Source organism: Zootoca vivipara, chromosome 3, assembly GCF_965207765.1.
Source record: "Zootoca vivipara chromosome 3, rZooViv2.hap1.1, whole genome shotgun sequence".
Taxonomy (NCBI): domain Eukaryota; kingdom Metazoa; phylum Chordata; class Lepidosauria; order Squamata; family Lacertidae; genus Zootoca; species Zootoca vivipara.
Window position 1 is genome coordinate 93340951 of NC_142586.1, and position 16475 is coordinate 93357425.

General features: G+C 41.4%; 2 protein-coding genes across 2 annotated transcripts in view; one reads left to right on the forward strand and one right to left on the reverse strand.

Annotated features, from left to right (window-relative positions):
- Window positions 1–9040, forward strand: part of USH2A (usherin) — a 455954-nt gene extending 446914 nt beyond the window's left edge. Inside the window, exons 69-74 of the mRNA XM_088666687.1 lie at window positions 52–135; window positions 1744–1997; window positions 5812–5913; window positions 6459–6530; window positions 8059–8283; window positions 8904–9040. Of these exons, the coding sequence (XP_088522813.1) occupies window positions 52–135; window positions 1744–1997; window positions 5812–5913; window positions 6459–6530; window positions 8059–8283; window positions 8904–8993 (827 nt within the window). The 3' untranslated portion in view covers window positions 8994–9040. The remainder of the gene's footprint in view (window positions 1–51; window positions 136–1743; window positions 1998–5811; window positions 5914–6458; window positions 6531–8058; window positions 8284–8903) is intronic.
- A 2951-nt stretch (window positions 9041–11991) lies between these two features.
- The window catches only part of KCTD3 (potassium channel tetramerization domain containing 3), a 36815-nt gene continuing 32331 nt past the window's right edge, over window positions 11992–16475 (reverse strand). Inside the window, exons 16-18 of the mRNA XM_035111327.3 lie at window positions 14348–14532; window positions 13756–13894; window positions 11992–13242 (exon numbers count right to left, since the gene is read on the reverse strand). Coding sequence (XP_034967218.1) covers window positions 12678–13242; window positions 13756–13894; window positions 14348–14532 — 889 coding nt within the window. The 3' untranslated portion in view covers window positions 11992–12677. The remainder of the gene's footprint in view (window positions 13243–13755; window positions 13895–14347; window positions 14533–16475) is intronic.

Genomic DNA, 16475 nt, shown 5'->3' on the forward strand with positions numbered 1-16475 from the left:
GTATAAGACGTTTATACAGTGTGCATGTTTTAATCATACAGTGTTGTTCAGCCTATTCATTTCAGGTGTCTTGTACGACTGACCAAGGAAGTGCGGTAACACCAGTGATCAAATACAACACTGCTACAGGACTCGGTAAATTCACAAAGGCGGCTCCTTATCATTGTGTGCAGATTTGCTGTCAATGGTACACATTGGCTCTTGTGTGTATCTCAAATGATGAAGTGATTCAGATCATGATTCCATGTACCTGGGTGGAATCACACCATTAACAAGGCATTTCAAGGTGGATTAGATGGAACCCTTAAACTTCCAAGTGGCTTTACAGCCTTGGTTTATCCCAAAGATTAAATGCACATGTTTTCCACCTCCCCTCTTTTATTTTCTGAGAAACAAAACCAAACTGGCTGGAGAAATGGCCAGAGCTCAATAGGGAGAGACACAGAGGGTTTTTCCCATTTTGCTGGACACAGTGAGTTGTTTTCCAAGGCCACTTCAAAATCACAGTAATTTAGGGGAAGGGAGGTTTAGGCAAATCAGTGTTGTTGTTCATGTGGGTCATTATGTTTTAGTTATGAGAGCAGAGCATTAGTGGCAGAGTTACAATACTGGGGTGGCTTGCTTCTTTCCCAGTTATTATTATTGCCTAACAAACAATTAAAACTCATATCTTATTTTTTTCTTGGGGGGGGGAGTACTTTCAGGGAGAAAAAGAAACTGCAACTTTTTTAAAAATAACAAAAATAAAATCGCCTAGCAGGATAGCTCCTTTACCCATTTGTCTGAGTGTTAGAAGCTTTCGTGCCCAGGGGTACCTCCTTCATGTCTCCAGTTTTTGAACTGATTGCCCACAAAAGAAACGAGGGGGTGGAATATGATTTCTATTTTCAGACCACTAAAAGGTAACCTTTTTAGAGTGGCAGGACCTGTGCTCAGGAATTCCCTGCCACTGCTGAAAACTTTTCCGTTCCAGCAAGCCCCTGGTTACCTTTGTTTAAAATATGTTGTTAACCTTACCTTATTTTTTAATGATGGTTTTATGCCTATTTGTTTTTGATTGTGCTGTTTATTTTAGACATGCTTTATCTAAAATTGACTCTATAGACCTCTTGGATAACTTTTTTTTCCCAGCAAGTGGTTTATAATTCATTCAAAAAGAAAGAAAGAATGCACACCCTTTGCTAGAGAGACCAATGTACCCTGTGAGACTCTTTATTGTATCCTGGTTAAAACTTATTCCTTAAAAAAAGTATTTCCCACCAGACTTCCCTCTTTTAAATCCCCTTCAAGGATTAAATTGACACAGTTGTTGTGGTCTTTTTGGCTTGAGTGCAAGAAAGCTTTTTGCAACATATATTCATGTGAACACACCCACACGCGCACACACACCCACACACACTACCTCCTGATAATTGTTTCAGCTGTTCAAGGTTATGTTGATGAATCAGCCTTTGCTTTTACACACACCAACCACCTTTTCTTCCCTGGCAGGTGCCAATGCAGAGGTGATTTCCAACCCAAGTAGCAATGCCAGGGCTTAAAACACAGTCTCCAGAGTGCACTAACCTTTATGATCCAACCCACTGGCATACTGAGCCACTGCAGCCCCTTGCAAATGAGCAGAGTGTGACAAACAGCCACCAGCATGTTTCCAACTCCTTATAAAACCAAATAAGGGGCGAAGATAGATCACACTACATTTTCTTTCTAAAATAATGCGTGCCCACCCTCTTCCTTCCCCAGATATCACAGGCCCTACGTTAACAACCCCGGGAGATAAGCACGAAGCAGAGGCAAAGCAGGCAACCTTCTACACAGAGCTGTGGTTTGTGGTCCTAATGGCCATCCTTGGCTTGATCCTTTTAGCAGTTCTGCTGTCCCTGATCCTGCAGAGGAAAATAAGCAAGCAGCCTTATGCACGGGAAAGGCCTCCTTTAGTCCCACTTCAAAAGAGGATGTCGCCGATGAGTGTCTATTCACAAGGAGAGACCCACATGGTATGCTGCTTGGACTGTGAATTGTTTTTCAGGCATGCTCTCCACGTGTGTGTGTGTGCATGCATGCACGCATTAATGCACGCATTAATGCACGCATGCAGACACCTGCCCACGCATGCACATATAGATTGAGGAGCTTTTTGGCCGAAGGGAAAACTGCAGCTTCTGCCCTGGCAGTGACTATCAGCCCATTATGTGTGCTAGTTCACATTAAGCAATTCTCTTGCAATTTTCCCTCCACCTAGAGAACATATGCCTTTGGGCAACCATACAAATGTAAACTAATATAAAGAATGTAATTTGGGAAAATCCTAGAACTGTGGAGTTGGAAGTGACTACAAGGGTCATCTAGTCCAACCCCCCTGCAATGCAGGAAACTTGCCAAACATGGGGCTGAAACCCACAATCCTGAGATTAAGAGTCTCATACTTTACCAACTGAGCTACCTGGAGAGGCCAGTGGTATCATCCTATGCTCCCAACAGTTAAAGCAAATTCACTAAGCACATACTTAAGGTTTGCTGCTTGATATGGGGCAGAGGACAAAAGCAGGAGGTCTTTGTCGTATTCTCTCCCCTCTTCCCCATGTGTACTTGGGTCACGTGTTTCTCAACCAGCAGCACAAACTGTTGGAGAAATGCACTGCATGAGGAAATAATGCCTAAATGTTTGGCGCGTAGCTGCAGTTCTACACTGAAACCAAGGGAGTTTTAAAATACTTAGCTTTGGCCAGATGACACCTAAGTAGAGGATAACTCTGCCTACCGCTCAGGATGTGAAACTTGGCAAAGTTACAGAATTTGAAGAGAGAAGCAGCCGCTTTTATCTCTGCCTTGTGCCTTTCTAAAGGGAATCGTTGCAGAATTATATTGCTAGCCATTTCCCCCTCTCCCACATGTGCTGTGTTCCCCCCGCTGCCCCCTTCAGACTGCACAGCATGCTTAAATGTTTCTGTCATTTTCGCAGCTCAAGCCTTTGTTAAAAGCCTCTTAAAAGAGTGCAGCAAGTCAACAATTTTAATTTTTATGTGGCCCCTTAAGGACCTGTCAGGGCTGTGGCTACTCCTCAAGCATTACTGAGTTAGGGGGCCAAGCGGGTGCCTTAAAGGAAAATGTTTGTGTTTCAAGAATGACCCTCAGGAGCTGGGGGATGCTGCTCTCAGCAACATTTCTATGGTGACTCTGGGTGGATTGTAAAGGCTAAATTAGGGCCTGTTTAATCAATTTTAGTTGAGTTTCTGAACTAGTAAAATGAGCTTTGAAAATAGGCTGGTTTGCCTTTTATAGGAATAGTCAGTTGTAGCTGAAAGAAATGCTCAAGAGCACCAGTAAAAACAAAAACTAAAAACTGAGGATGCAGTTTGATTATAATAAGCCAAAATGTGTGAAAAGTAGCTATTACAATAGGGAGAGAAAAACCTGAGTGTTGTAAATGCTTAATTCAGGCACCCCCTTGTTACAAGGCTGTAAAAAGTTCAATGAAATGGCTTAATAAGATATTCTCCCCTTTTCTTTGTTCTGCCTTCTGCTCCTAGCATCAGGCTCATAGTCTAGATACCGTAGGCCTTTAGGAACATTTGAAGCTGTGTTCTTCCAAGTCAGACCATTGGTCAAGCTAACTTAGTGTTGAACAGCAGTAGCTGCCCAGGGTTTTTGACCTGAATGTTTCTTTCCCTGCTGCCCTAATTATAGGTGCTGGGGAATTGAACCTGGGGCTTTCTGCATGCAAAGGATGTGCTCTACCACTGTGTGGTCTCTTCTTCAAAATGCCCAGGATCCTTGCCTTCCTTTGGTCCCACTTACCCTTGTTAAGGGCAAAGGAATCTGCCTTATACTGAGTAAGACCATGGATGCATCTAGCACAGTACTGCCTACAACAGAAGTAGCCAATGTGATGTCCTTTCGATGATATTGGACTACAACTCCCATCATCCCTAGACACTTGCCAGGCAGTGTGTGGCTAATGGGAACTGGAGTCCAGCAGCATCTGTCAGGTACCATTTTGGCTACCCTGGGTCCGCTCCACTGACTGTCCAGGGTTTCAGACATGGCTTTTTCAATGCCACAAGTGGAGATGCCAGGGATTTAACCTGGGACCTTTTGCGCACAAAGGCTTTGTGCTACCTCCAAGCTCCAACGTTAGCTGCTGGCATTACCAACACTTTGCTATGTTCTCAGTCCCAAACAGGGGGCGTCTAGGAACCCCCAGTCCACTTGCTGCTCAAATCCAGCTACTGAAAATGAACTAGGCCTGGGTGGGAGGGGGTCCTCTGGGCTGTGCCTGCTCCCAAGCATCAAGCATGCTGGCAATGCCTCCTGCATTGAGAAAGGGCCTTACAGGTGGACTGGCATACACATGTATCCCTCCCACACACAAGGGAGGATCCTGGGGCAATCGGGACCCCCCAGCCCACCCTTCAGATGGATATCGATGCACATGTGAGGTCTCTTCTCACACCCACCAAACAAGTGGCTCGCAGGCGAATCATCAGCAAGGGGGCAGAAAGAATGGAGAGAGACCCATTTTAAAACAGTGAAGTTGAAATTGTCGTAGTATTTAAGTTTATGCTATTGTGTTCTGAATATTACCATTATGGCGTATTTTGTTTATTTGATAAATTTAATTAATATAATTTAAATTAAAGCAACCTTGCCCATCGAGATTTCCCAGCTACCTCTGACCTCATAGGGAAACTAAAAGCATAGACCAGGGGTCTGCAACCTGCGGCTCCGGAGCCGCATGTGGCTCTTTTACACCTTTGCTGCGGCTCCGGAGCAGATACGAGGGGAGGAGGCGTCCAAGCCATGCGGCGGCGCCCGCCACGCCTGCGAGACACTCGCGTGGTGCCCACCGCCACCGGAGGCGCCCGCCGGAGTCCACAACTCTGCTGTGCGCGTGCTCTGTGCAAAAAGGACACAAGGTGACGTTAGCAGCCCGGGGAGCGTGGTCGGCCCCCTCCCTGCATCAGCCCCTCCCTGCCGCATTTCTGCAGCCAATAGGCTCATAGGGGGCGGGGGCGGAGTTTTTTTAAAAAAAAACAGGCGCGCTTCTTCCCGCCCAGCAGCAGAAAAGGCTTGCGGGCTCGGAGCGTGTGTTTGCTGCTGCTGCTCCTGCCTGCGGCCTGCCTGTGGCCTCCTGCCGGCCTGGTCAGGAGATTGAGGTAGATGTATTAATCAATGGGTTGATTCAATATGAGGAAATTTTATAAGTTCACTTGATGGGAGCAACACACATGAAACCATACAGGTGTCCTAATAAGGGAGTCAGAGTTTTGCCCATTCCCAGTAATCAAGGCAGCCCAAACTCAAAGTTATTTTTATAATGACGAGGATGACATTGGGCCCTCATTATTAATTATTATTTACATCAGGCACTGATTATGATTTATGGTACACTGGGGCCCTGATTAATTTTCTATGGCATTTTGGGGCATTGATTATTGGGCATAGCAAATTTTGCTATGGGGCCCTCTGATTTCTAATTACGTCCCTGTTTTGCGGCTCCCAGTTTATTTTTTTTCTTCGGAAATGGGTCCAAGTGGCTCTTTTTGTCTTAAAGGTTGCAGACCCCTGGCATAGACAGTACAACCTTGTTTCTGCTCTGAGTGTGTCAACAGCTGGGTGAGGTTTACATGTTAAAAAAGCCGCATTTCCATTCACTCTCTTTTCTAGTTTTCCTTCCCCTTCGCCTTTGGAAGGTTAACTGTCTGAGTTGCTGCTCTTTCCCCCATTTCCTCTGTTTTAACTCCTTGTCTTCTCTACTGCCTTCCCTCTCCTTTATTTCCTGCACCTATGATGTTTCCAAAAAAAATGCAGAAACCCTCTTTCACTGATAATCCCTGCCATCAGCCTCCTCTTGCTACTTCTTTACAAGTCCCTGTCATCTCGTCTTCACAAGTATCACAGAGCTCAGATAAGGTAAGCCTTTGCGATGCATATGTCTGCATAAACATTGAGAAAGATATATTTCTAAACCGCTAGGCAATGTCTTCTTTCTGCATCCCCCCACCCCCACCACTGTATTAGATTGAGGGAGTCGCTCTGTTTTATTATCGCTTTCAAGGTCACCCGGCATAAGGTGCAGATAATTGTAAGTGCAGGTTTTTTTTACACCTAACTCAATTACTGGCTTGAATCTGGAACACTCAGCCACTGCAGTCCCATACAAATGCTAGTGAAACTTGCCTCCAAGAGCAACAAATTGGCTTTCAGTTGCCATAAGCCTTCACTGCAAATACCTTCCCATTTTTCTGACTCCGTATAATGGGGCAATTCCTCAGCTGCTACAGATCAACATCGCTTTGCTTGATGGCACCGGAGTTTCACGGGCTTCCTCCTTGCTGGCGCTGTGGCCCGCTCGGTGCAGGCATTCATTGCAAGCTAACCTTCTTGTGGAGCATTTGTCACAGCACCCAGGTCATTTAGAAATGCCATTAATACATTTCTTCCCTTTTTAATCTCAGTTTGAGACGGTTGCCGATACGTCTGAGTCATCAAGCAGCGTCACTCTCAAAAGCTACACAATGCACGCTGAGGTAGTGATTAGTGCGGGTCCAGCCTGGGCGACCAAGCGCTTGCAATTTTCTTGAGTGTTGGCATGAAAGTTTATTTTTTGCATGATACTTACTTTATAGCAGAAAAGGGGGTGGTGCTGAGCATGCTCTTGTATTGTTTTCATTGTCCAGGTAATGGAGCAGGTGTAGAAGTGTGGTACATAGGCTCAGGCAAAACTAATGGGTTTCTTTAAGAAAATTAAAATTGGGCTGATGCAACAGGGTTGTTGGGTTTTTTTTAGGAACATAAGAGCGTTGATTTCTATTAAATCACAAACTTAGGATAAGCCACACTTGGGAACCCAGGGGGGTTGGAAAGCTGAGTATTTACAGCTAATGCAAACAGTCTCAATCCATAACCATAATATCCATATTAAGAGCATAAGAGCCTGCTGGATCAGGACAGTGGCCCATCTAGTCCAGCACTCTGTCTCAAGGATTGCCAACCAAATGCCTATAGGAAGCCTATAAACAGGACCCCAACCCAAGAGCACTATCCCCTTCTGTGGTTTCCAGAAGCTCCTTCGCTCTTCTGAGCATGAATGTGGTCGAGTGATTAGTATGTTAGAGCAGTGTTGCCCAACCTTGGGTCTCCAGCTGTTTTCTGACTAGTTCCCATAATCCCTTACCACTGGTCTTGCTAGCTAGGAATGATGGGAGTTGTAGTCCAAAAACAGCTGAAGACCCAAGGTTGGGAAACACTGTGTTAGAGTCAAACCCAGAAGAGCTGCATTTTCATTCAGTAAATCCTTATTCAATCCCAACATCTTCTAGAAGAGCAACCCATTCCCAGCTTGCAGGCATGTTTCGAACCTTTCCATTGTCTGAGAGTCTCTCCATTTCTTCCTGTAGAGTGCAATTGGAACCGTTTGGTGTTTTATGTGATAAACTATGTGGCATTGCTTCCTCATCTCTCGGGTTTGCTGTGATTGCAGTGCCTGCTTGTGTCTGTGGGCTTTTTTTTAACAGGGCAGGTCACTGGGAGAGCTATGTGACCAAACTATGAAAGCAGAGAATGTACAAAGCTAGGCATAACCCATGTTAGCAGAATCTTTAGAGACCCTACTGATCTACAAGCTTAAACCCCCCAGCAGTCATTCATTAGTGAACCAATGGCCCTGCTCACCTTGCAGGCACTGCTCAGCAAAAGGCTGTTGTTGGAGTGGAATGGGAATTGTGCGGGTGGCATGCATGTATTGCATGCTTAGCAGGAGATCACCTTGTGAAACTGCATTGCAGGCGGCTATGGTTTCCACAGGGAACAATAGCTGAAGAGAGTGCTAATGATCCTTGCCATGTGTGTTTAATGGTGTTCTGTTATTGGTCATAAACTCTGCTGTGAAGATGGGCTCCTGCAGCATTGTGAAATTAACTCTCATCTGGTCATCAGCTAAGGACAGCTTACAACCCCCTGGGGATCATTTTGTAGTGGAAGCCACAGTATGGTTTGGTAAAAGCTCTTCCCAAGACAACATTTTATTTGTTTTGTCTTCTACTTCCATGCTTCTAGGGATTAGCAGATACAAAAATTTCAGCACCAGTGTCTCCTTTGAGTATGCATAGCAATCAAAGTACTTCCGGCTTTCCAGTACCAAGCCAAAGCCAGATGCAGTGTACTTCTTCCCAAGGTTCTCTACATCGGAGTGTCAGTCAGCTTATTGATGTCTACGACAAAAAGTCCTTAATAGAAGATACCGTTTGGGATACCATTATTCATGGTCATGACAGTGGTTTGGTAAGTTCTTTTCAAGGGAAGACCGATAAGCTTTTTGGGCCAGTGGCAATTGCAGCATAAAACCCAGTGGAAAGAGAATACTAGGAAACCCTCTCCCCGCCTCCCAAATATTAGTAGAGTCATCAATCCCTGCATTCCACCACTTCTGGCCAATAACCCTTTGCTTCCAAAGCTGTCTGTTCATCTAGCTCATTTAATCCCAATTTATACAGGGCACAGGGAAAGCCCAATTACCTTAAAATGTACTTACTCACATGCACTGGTCTATTAACATGCCAGCAATTGATGGCCCAATGTTACAAATGAATGGACCAACTTACATGGTAAGTGTATTTTAATGCAGTTGGGCGTGCATGGAAAGCTTACAAAGATAACTTGCCATATGGGAGGAAAACAATATAAGCAAGTTCATTCCTTTCTTTCTAGATTTTGAGCCACATCCTATTAAGAGAGGTAAATTATCTAATCAATTGTTGAAAATGCCAACAGTGTTCCTGAATAAATTATTCTTCATTAATATTAGAAAGGCGTTGGGAGGTAAGGCGTTTCCGCCATTATGTTCTTGGAACATAAGCCTCTTCAACAGCAAAAAGTAAATTTGTTTGTTTGTTTGTTTATAGTATGTGGATGATGAAGATCTTGTGAGCGCTATAAAAGGCTTCAGTACCGTCACAAAAGAACATACAACATTTACGGACACACATTTGTGAGTAGTTTTGCCGCTGGTACGATGGCATAAGCAGAATATGGAAGGTGTTCTTTCTTCAAGCCATTCTGAACACACTTGCCTTGTTTAGTCATTGTGATGTAATGTGCCTACCAATATATGATCTTGATTTTTAAATTTTTTAAACAGCGTCAGTATTACCATATACTTGTGATAATGCATTGCTAAGAAGGATAAGATTTCACCCTACAATTAAGATTTTACAGAGTAAATTTTATTTATATAGTAAAGTATGTATTATAAAGTTTTTTAAAATGTGCACAACCGAGCCAGAAACATTTATAATCATTTTAAGCTCCACTTAGAAAAGTATGAAGGGAAACCATGGTTGGATAAAATGGCCTATTTGTCGATAATGAGCCACCGCTTATTTATGCTACAACATATATAAAAGTCTGCATTGAATGTTTCAAAATGTCTTAGTTTCAAAAAGAAACCAGTAAAAAGTAAATTGCATGAGGGTTTGGGATTGTGTGAATCCAAGTCACCCCAGATCTGTCCCAATACAACCATTCTCCTACACCACTTAGGTTTGGTCCTGGGATGTTCCACAGTACATGATCAGGGAAGTAGAGAGTTTGATATTTATACAGTGCTGTGTGTGCTCTTTCTTAAAAAAAAAAAAAAGATTACTGAAATGAGTTTAGTTTGACTCACCTGTACAGTGGAATCTTGGCTCACTAAGAATCCTATTATATACCATGCCGATTTCTTGCATCTCTCTTAAAATATATAAATTTTCCACTATTGTCCTAGCAAATCGTTCATTATAGTTCTTATTCTGCAGTGGTTTGTTTTCCTAGCCATGTGTTGAAATATTTCCGATTGCCCTCTTATGTAGACTGAAATTACAATTATTTGTAGGTCAGTTCCATACCTAGCACCGAGTCGTACTGAATTCTTTGGAATTTACCCCCAGAAAAGTATATATAGGATTGTAGCCTAAATCGTTCCAAAGAACTGATCTAGGAATTTAGTAGTTTTAAGTATAAGCTACATCACTTTGCATCAATTTTCTTTGATTAAGTTATGTATGTTCTGTGTCAATAGCTAACTTTTGCTGTTGTCTGTAGCAGGTGGTCATCTTATCACTGTTTTGTTAGGCACAGGTTGAAACAAAGGTTCTTGTATATCTAGTTTTGTGGGCTGATTGGATGCAAGGTGCTACAACCATGCCACTGATAGTAACAAAATTCATTCCCTGAAGCAATAAGGCAGTTTTCATTGGCATACCCCTTGTCACATGTGCAGATATGTCTTCTGTGGCAAGGGCATAAACATTCCAACCCTACACCAAAACTGAAGATTTGGCTTGGGAAGAACAAGAGTAGAACATCATTTCTAGTAGCAAACTGTTGTATGTGTGCTACTGACAATAAAACCTTTGCAATTTTGTCTGTTGATAAGAAAAAGGGAATCACATTTGAACTCAGTCCAAGTGCCCTTCAAACCATAAAGTCCCAAAGGACTGGGCCCACTAAAATTTATACAAGTACTCTGGTTAGATGGTTTATGAAATGTAATTTCATGGTTTATTTAGAGCTGGATACTCTTTTTCTATGTTTAATGTTACCTGTTGAAATAGCAGATATTTTCTTTTCTGCCAATATACTTGCGGAGCAAAGGACAAAATATTAAGTTACTTTAAAAGCTGTCTTGTGTATTGTTTTTTACACAGAAATGCAAGCTAAAACTAAGTATTTTTAATTATTGTACAGAAATGTAATACATTTCAGAATAACCCAATTAATAAATGGTTTCAAACAATATTTTTCATTGGGTGTCTTTGACTCATCTTGGCCTATGGTCCTATTTATTGCTTCTATGAGTATAGAATTACTTTGGACAGACCACTAGCTGGACTTTCGTCTAGAATATTGCTATAAATTAACGATTGAACAAAAGTTAGAAAATGCCAGTATTATTTCCCTAGGAATTTTGCTACAGAATAAATTATCTAGCATTTACAGCGGCCTTCCACAACCTAGTGCCCTACAAATGTCTTGGACTCCCAACTCCCATCAGCCCCAGAATACATGTGCATTGAGATTTGTGGGATTCTGGAGCAGTATTTTGTATAATGTGGATACCATCTCCTTGACATGTCCCTTAGATGTCAGGTGGTTTTTGAAGGTGATCAAGGACCTAGTGGCTGCTTTTACTTCTGAATTGTTGAAGGTGGTGTGTTAGCCAGGATATTTGGGTGTCCCATAGTTTGTCTTATATTTCTTGTGTTGATGTGGGCTTGTTATTTTTTGTAGAGGTCTGTTAGGTGGTGTAGGCCTTTGGCTTGCCATGTTTTTATTTGGAAGTTTTGGGCTGTGTGATGGGCCGGGGGCTTAATGGAGATGTGGTTGGGGACAATATGCCTACTTTTTTTCCTCGTTTGTTTTGGAAGAAGGGGTATGCTATGGTGGGGGTGTTTTTGATTGTGTCTATTTCAAAGTGTATCCATTGTTTTGACTTGTCTTCTAGAATGTATGGGATTACAATATGTGGCACGCTTTACTGAAAAGAAGAAATGTATACACAGATCTGAACTGTTCCAGGCCAACCATGTGTATGCATGGCACAGGAAGAAAAAGGAGTGTAAAAACCTTACAGAAACAGAGATATACCAAGGTGCTCTTTGAAAGTTACCTGAATTTTTTACAATATACAAATGTTCAAAATTGATTCTAAAGGCAGCTACTTCTTTTAGATTCATTGTTTGGCTCAAGCTGGAGGATGGTAAAAGCTCACCAATGCTTTTCTTTTGGTATTACAAAACTACCCTATATTTTTTTTTGGGGGGGGGGAATACTATGCAATGTCTTACACTTGCAGAGTCAGGTCACAAGTTTAATATGGCCTAAATCTAAATCTCTCTTATTGCTAATATTTGTGGCTTATCTCAATTGTTAATGCTTTCCAGGAGGTGTCGCCAGTCTTGTAAGCAATAAGTGTTTTTTTCTCATAATAAGTAAAATAATACACAACTATTAATTTCTTTAAACTTTAATATTAAAGACAAATATATGCAAAATAATATTTTATAGCATTTGAATCAGTAACAAGATGTTTAGAATTGCAGTATGATTAAGTTAACAAATTGCACCAGGTGATGTATACAAAGTTTATTAATACTAGTAAAAAATATGGTGACTCAACAAAAAAAAGGCAAACGTAAGGTGAAGTGGCCATGCCACCCCTCTTTCCATTATTATTCCCAATATGGAACCACAAAAGCATGAAGAGAGACCGAACTCACTGAAGACCAATAAGTAGGCAACAGACATTAAATATTTAGCATGTGCAGAGCCACAAATGGGAATCAGAGTTAGACATTAGAAAATGCTCCCCTTACAACAAAAATGGTAGTGCATGCCAGCCTCCATTAAAGAAGGCTTGAAATCAAAGTCTGTACCAGAATTGGACTTCATATTCATCGTCATATGAAGTCAACATCAATTTAGAATACTTTTAAAATGCTTCAATTCGTTGTGCTGTGAAGCCAAGTCCTTTGTGTAGAATGATGTGTTCCCTATCCTCCTTTATTCTACTTCCAGGACATCTTGAAAGAGAGAGACTTACAGATGCCCACAAACACATAAATGTAAACATATTATCCAGTTTAGTGTTTAAAACCTTTGATATATATTTTGGATATAAATATCCTTCAGCATTTTTACAAGGTATAATCCTGGCAGTTAGAGTCACTTTTCTTATGCCGTGGAGAAACTGCTGTCTTTGTAGGTGATGGAGAAGGTGCCCCAGATGTTTCAGATCCTCCTTCCACAATACTTGGTGAAGACACCAGATGAGGTGCTTTCTTCCTCCCCAGGAATCCTCCTCCTTCAAACCCACTTTTCTTTTTATTCTCTGCCTTGGCTTCATTTTCTTCATCAGTCCCTCGTTTCTTCAACTCCAATACATTTTCGGGCACTTTCTGACCATCACTTGCCCCATCTGCTGCTCTGGCAGCTCTTATCTCAAGTGCTGCTATTGAAGCCCTTTTGTCAGTTATGTTTTCACCTGTCCTCTTCACTTCTGCCTGTACAGGACTCTGGTTGCCATTCTGAAGAATACCTCTGTCTACCATAGTTTTGTTCAAATTAAAAGCCTGGATCTCTCTGTAGCTGTGAAAACTCTCTGTCCGCCGTGCCCTGGCTAATAAAGGGCTCTCCCTATATGGCCGTATGGAACCATATGTAGTGGTTTCGTGGATCATTTCACGGTGTTGCAACTGGAGGCTGAAAATATTTTATATGCATGAGTAGGAGCACCAGTATTAATGAACACAGTCACACTGAACAGATAGCAAGAGCTAGAAACAAGGTATTCTCCTTTTCAAGCATCTATGGTGCTGTTGCTTGTGATGTTACCATAGCTATTCTACACAAAGATAGTGGAAATTAAATGTTAATGGGCAGGGGGGAAGTATCTGATCTTTCTGGGAGGCACTTATTTTGCATATTTAACAAAAATTAAACTTGTAACCTTTTAACTGTTGGCAGCTGACTGTACCAAAGGAGACTTCTCTGGCTGATATCTACATTAGTCACACTCAAGAGTAGATCCAGTGAAAATCAATGAATTTGAGTATGGCTCATGTTGGCTATCACTTTCTGTAACATGCAGTTCTAACAGGGAACCACTATATCTAAAAAAAAATCCAAGTCTCAAAATGTTTAAAGTACTGAATGAAAAGATTCAGATTACAATTTACCAGCAAGTACAAACATGCACATGTGGCAAGGACATACCTGGAGCTGGATTCACGCAGGCGGCTTTGCTGCATCACTGAAGTGGCTGGGCTGATATTGGGAGTCGCACAGCGAGATGTGCTCAGGTCACACTGATCCAGAAGCTTAAGCAGTTCTTCTTCTGTAGGACCACCCACATCTTTTAAGAGAAAAAACACAGACCACACACATGCATTTAAACGGCCATATTCTGCCCACACTGCATAGCCCATCCAGATCAGCACCTTGTCTCGTTTGAGCCAAATACTGAAGGTAGAACCCTGGCATTTTTTTAGCATGCTGTTCCTAGCTATCCAGCCTTGCTGATCTACTGCAATTCACCCGGAGATCCACCAATAAATGCTCAATCTACCTTCTTCCCAGCTCTGCTTTAAGAAACAGGTTGGAACTGCAATACAGTATAGGAAGAATACAACATCCTACTGGATAACTACTAAATCTGGCTTCTTTCATTAATAGAAAAATTGGATTATTGCACATCTGACTATATAAAGGTACAGGTAGGTAGCCGTGTTGGTCCGAGTCGAAATAAAATTAAAAAATTCCTTCAGTAGCACCTTAAAGACCAACTAAGGTATATCAAGGTAGATACCTTTTTCTTCGCTCTTATTAACCATATCCATAGCAGTGGTGAGGTCCCACATCTGAATACTGCCATTCACGTGCCCCGTGAAAAGGTAGCGTCGTGGTCTTGAGCCCATCCGACTGGATCCCTCACATTCTCGTACCGTGAAGGATGAAATGGTAGTACAGTCAACAGCCTGAATTTCACATATCCTGCATTAGAAATTGCACAAGGGCACATTAAGTCAACCAATCTGCAAAAACAAGGGGCATTTTCATTTTTAGGTAAACGCTGAGAGACTACTAGTAGAACAAAAACTGTAATAGAAATGTTATTACTTGATGAATAAATCCTTAAACACCAAGATAGGACGGCAGTGTCTTCTTAAATTTATTTAAAGAGTGCACGCAAAATAGGACACTTCTGTTACTACCTAACACACCATAGATATTCTCTGCCTTTCAGTTATCCAAATATCCAATCTGACATGCAAGCTAAGAATCGCAATGCAGCCCTGTGACAGTTATGGAAGGGGGAAGAACCTCAGGGCGCTCATGAGATGTGGTCTGCCAAAGCCAGCAACTGGCACTGATGTGCTTGTAGGGTTATAGACTGTGGCCATACTATACCATAATATCATCATGCATATGTTAAAGAATGTTCTAGAAAATGCTTTGCTCCATACTGATGCAGAATAAAAACTCAACTGTTTCCATCCCATTTGTGATTTACCACTAGCTACGTAACTGCCAAGAGTCAAAATCCTTGCAGTGCCTTGCTAGTGGTAAATCACAAATTGTCAACTTGAATATTATGCCATATCAAGAGGGCCACAATTCCTCCCCAAATTTAGTGGGAAATTCAGTGGTAGTCACAAGGTTATCCTGGAAGCATTTGTTCTATGAAATGTTCTATAAACTGCCATATGCTTTAAAAAAAAAAAAAAAATCTGTATAAATCATTCCAAGAGAAACCTGTGACTACAACTTCTGCTTTGTAATTGAGAACCCATCTCTTTTTAGCGAAGATGGCGGAGTAGATGTTCCCAAAGCAGTTCAAGAGCAAACGCAAAAGAAAATCTGGAACATCTGAATGCGCCCAATGTAAACCGCTGTCATAGGAAGCAATAACCAACACAATTATTTCTGAGATAAAATGGGTATAGATGAATGCAGGTTTAATTAACATGTAGAAGGCATAGGTTGATTAGACTATGCCTGCAGTAATCAAAAGAGAAGGAGGAGAACAGAAAGAGGTCAAAGTTGAACAAGCTTTGAGTTATTATGTTAAGATTTACCCTAGTACAACACCAATTTTAATAACCGTGTGGCAGTTTCTTCCTGTGCAAGAACAGGACATTAAATCATAGTGATTTATAACATTTATTGGGATGATAATTTGGCCTCCAACCATATTACAGGCTTCTAATGCTATTTGCTTAAAAACAAACAAGCTGTCAAAGGGATAATCTAGGTGCACAGAAAATGTACTCTTGATTAATTTTGGTAACAGTTGCTTATGATTGTACGTAATGAACTTTGATGCAAAGAAGATTGATTCCCTTAAAGAGTTTTATTCATTACAAGATTAAGCAATAAGAAACGATAGGCCATGTGTTAAAGATACTGTGTGCCGGTGAATCGCTATTAGTGGCCTTGGTTGTACTAGCAGTTTCAATTTTAGAACAGTGCTATTTTCTTTAACTAGTATCCAGGGCTTTCAAAAACACTTTAGCTGCTGTTTCCACGTCTTTGGATTTCATTTACTTTTAAATGGCCAAGCAACATATCATATTATTTTATGAAAGGTAGCAATACACACTAGCATATGGGAGGAACAGAAGAGAGCTCTAAAATAAGGGATATAATTAAATGCCCATTAAAAAAGTGGAAGTTAAATGCAAACCTGCCTGCAGGTAAACTATGGTTGTAAAATACAAATTTTACTATTATGAGTAAAGCCAAGACCCAAATTGATTCTTTGTCCTTCTATATCCTTGTATCCAGATTTTCAAATACTTATCAATGTTTAGTTCTTGAGACATTTATGTAACAGAATAAATTCATTTTAGAGATAGGTTAACATTTGTGCTGGACATGCAGAATCATAGCCCTCTGCTGCGAAAGTAGGATACCATGACACCCACTCATTTTTT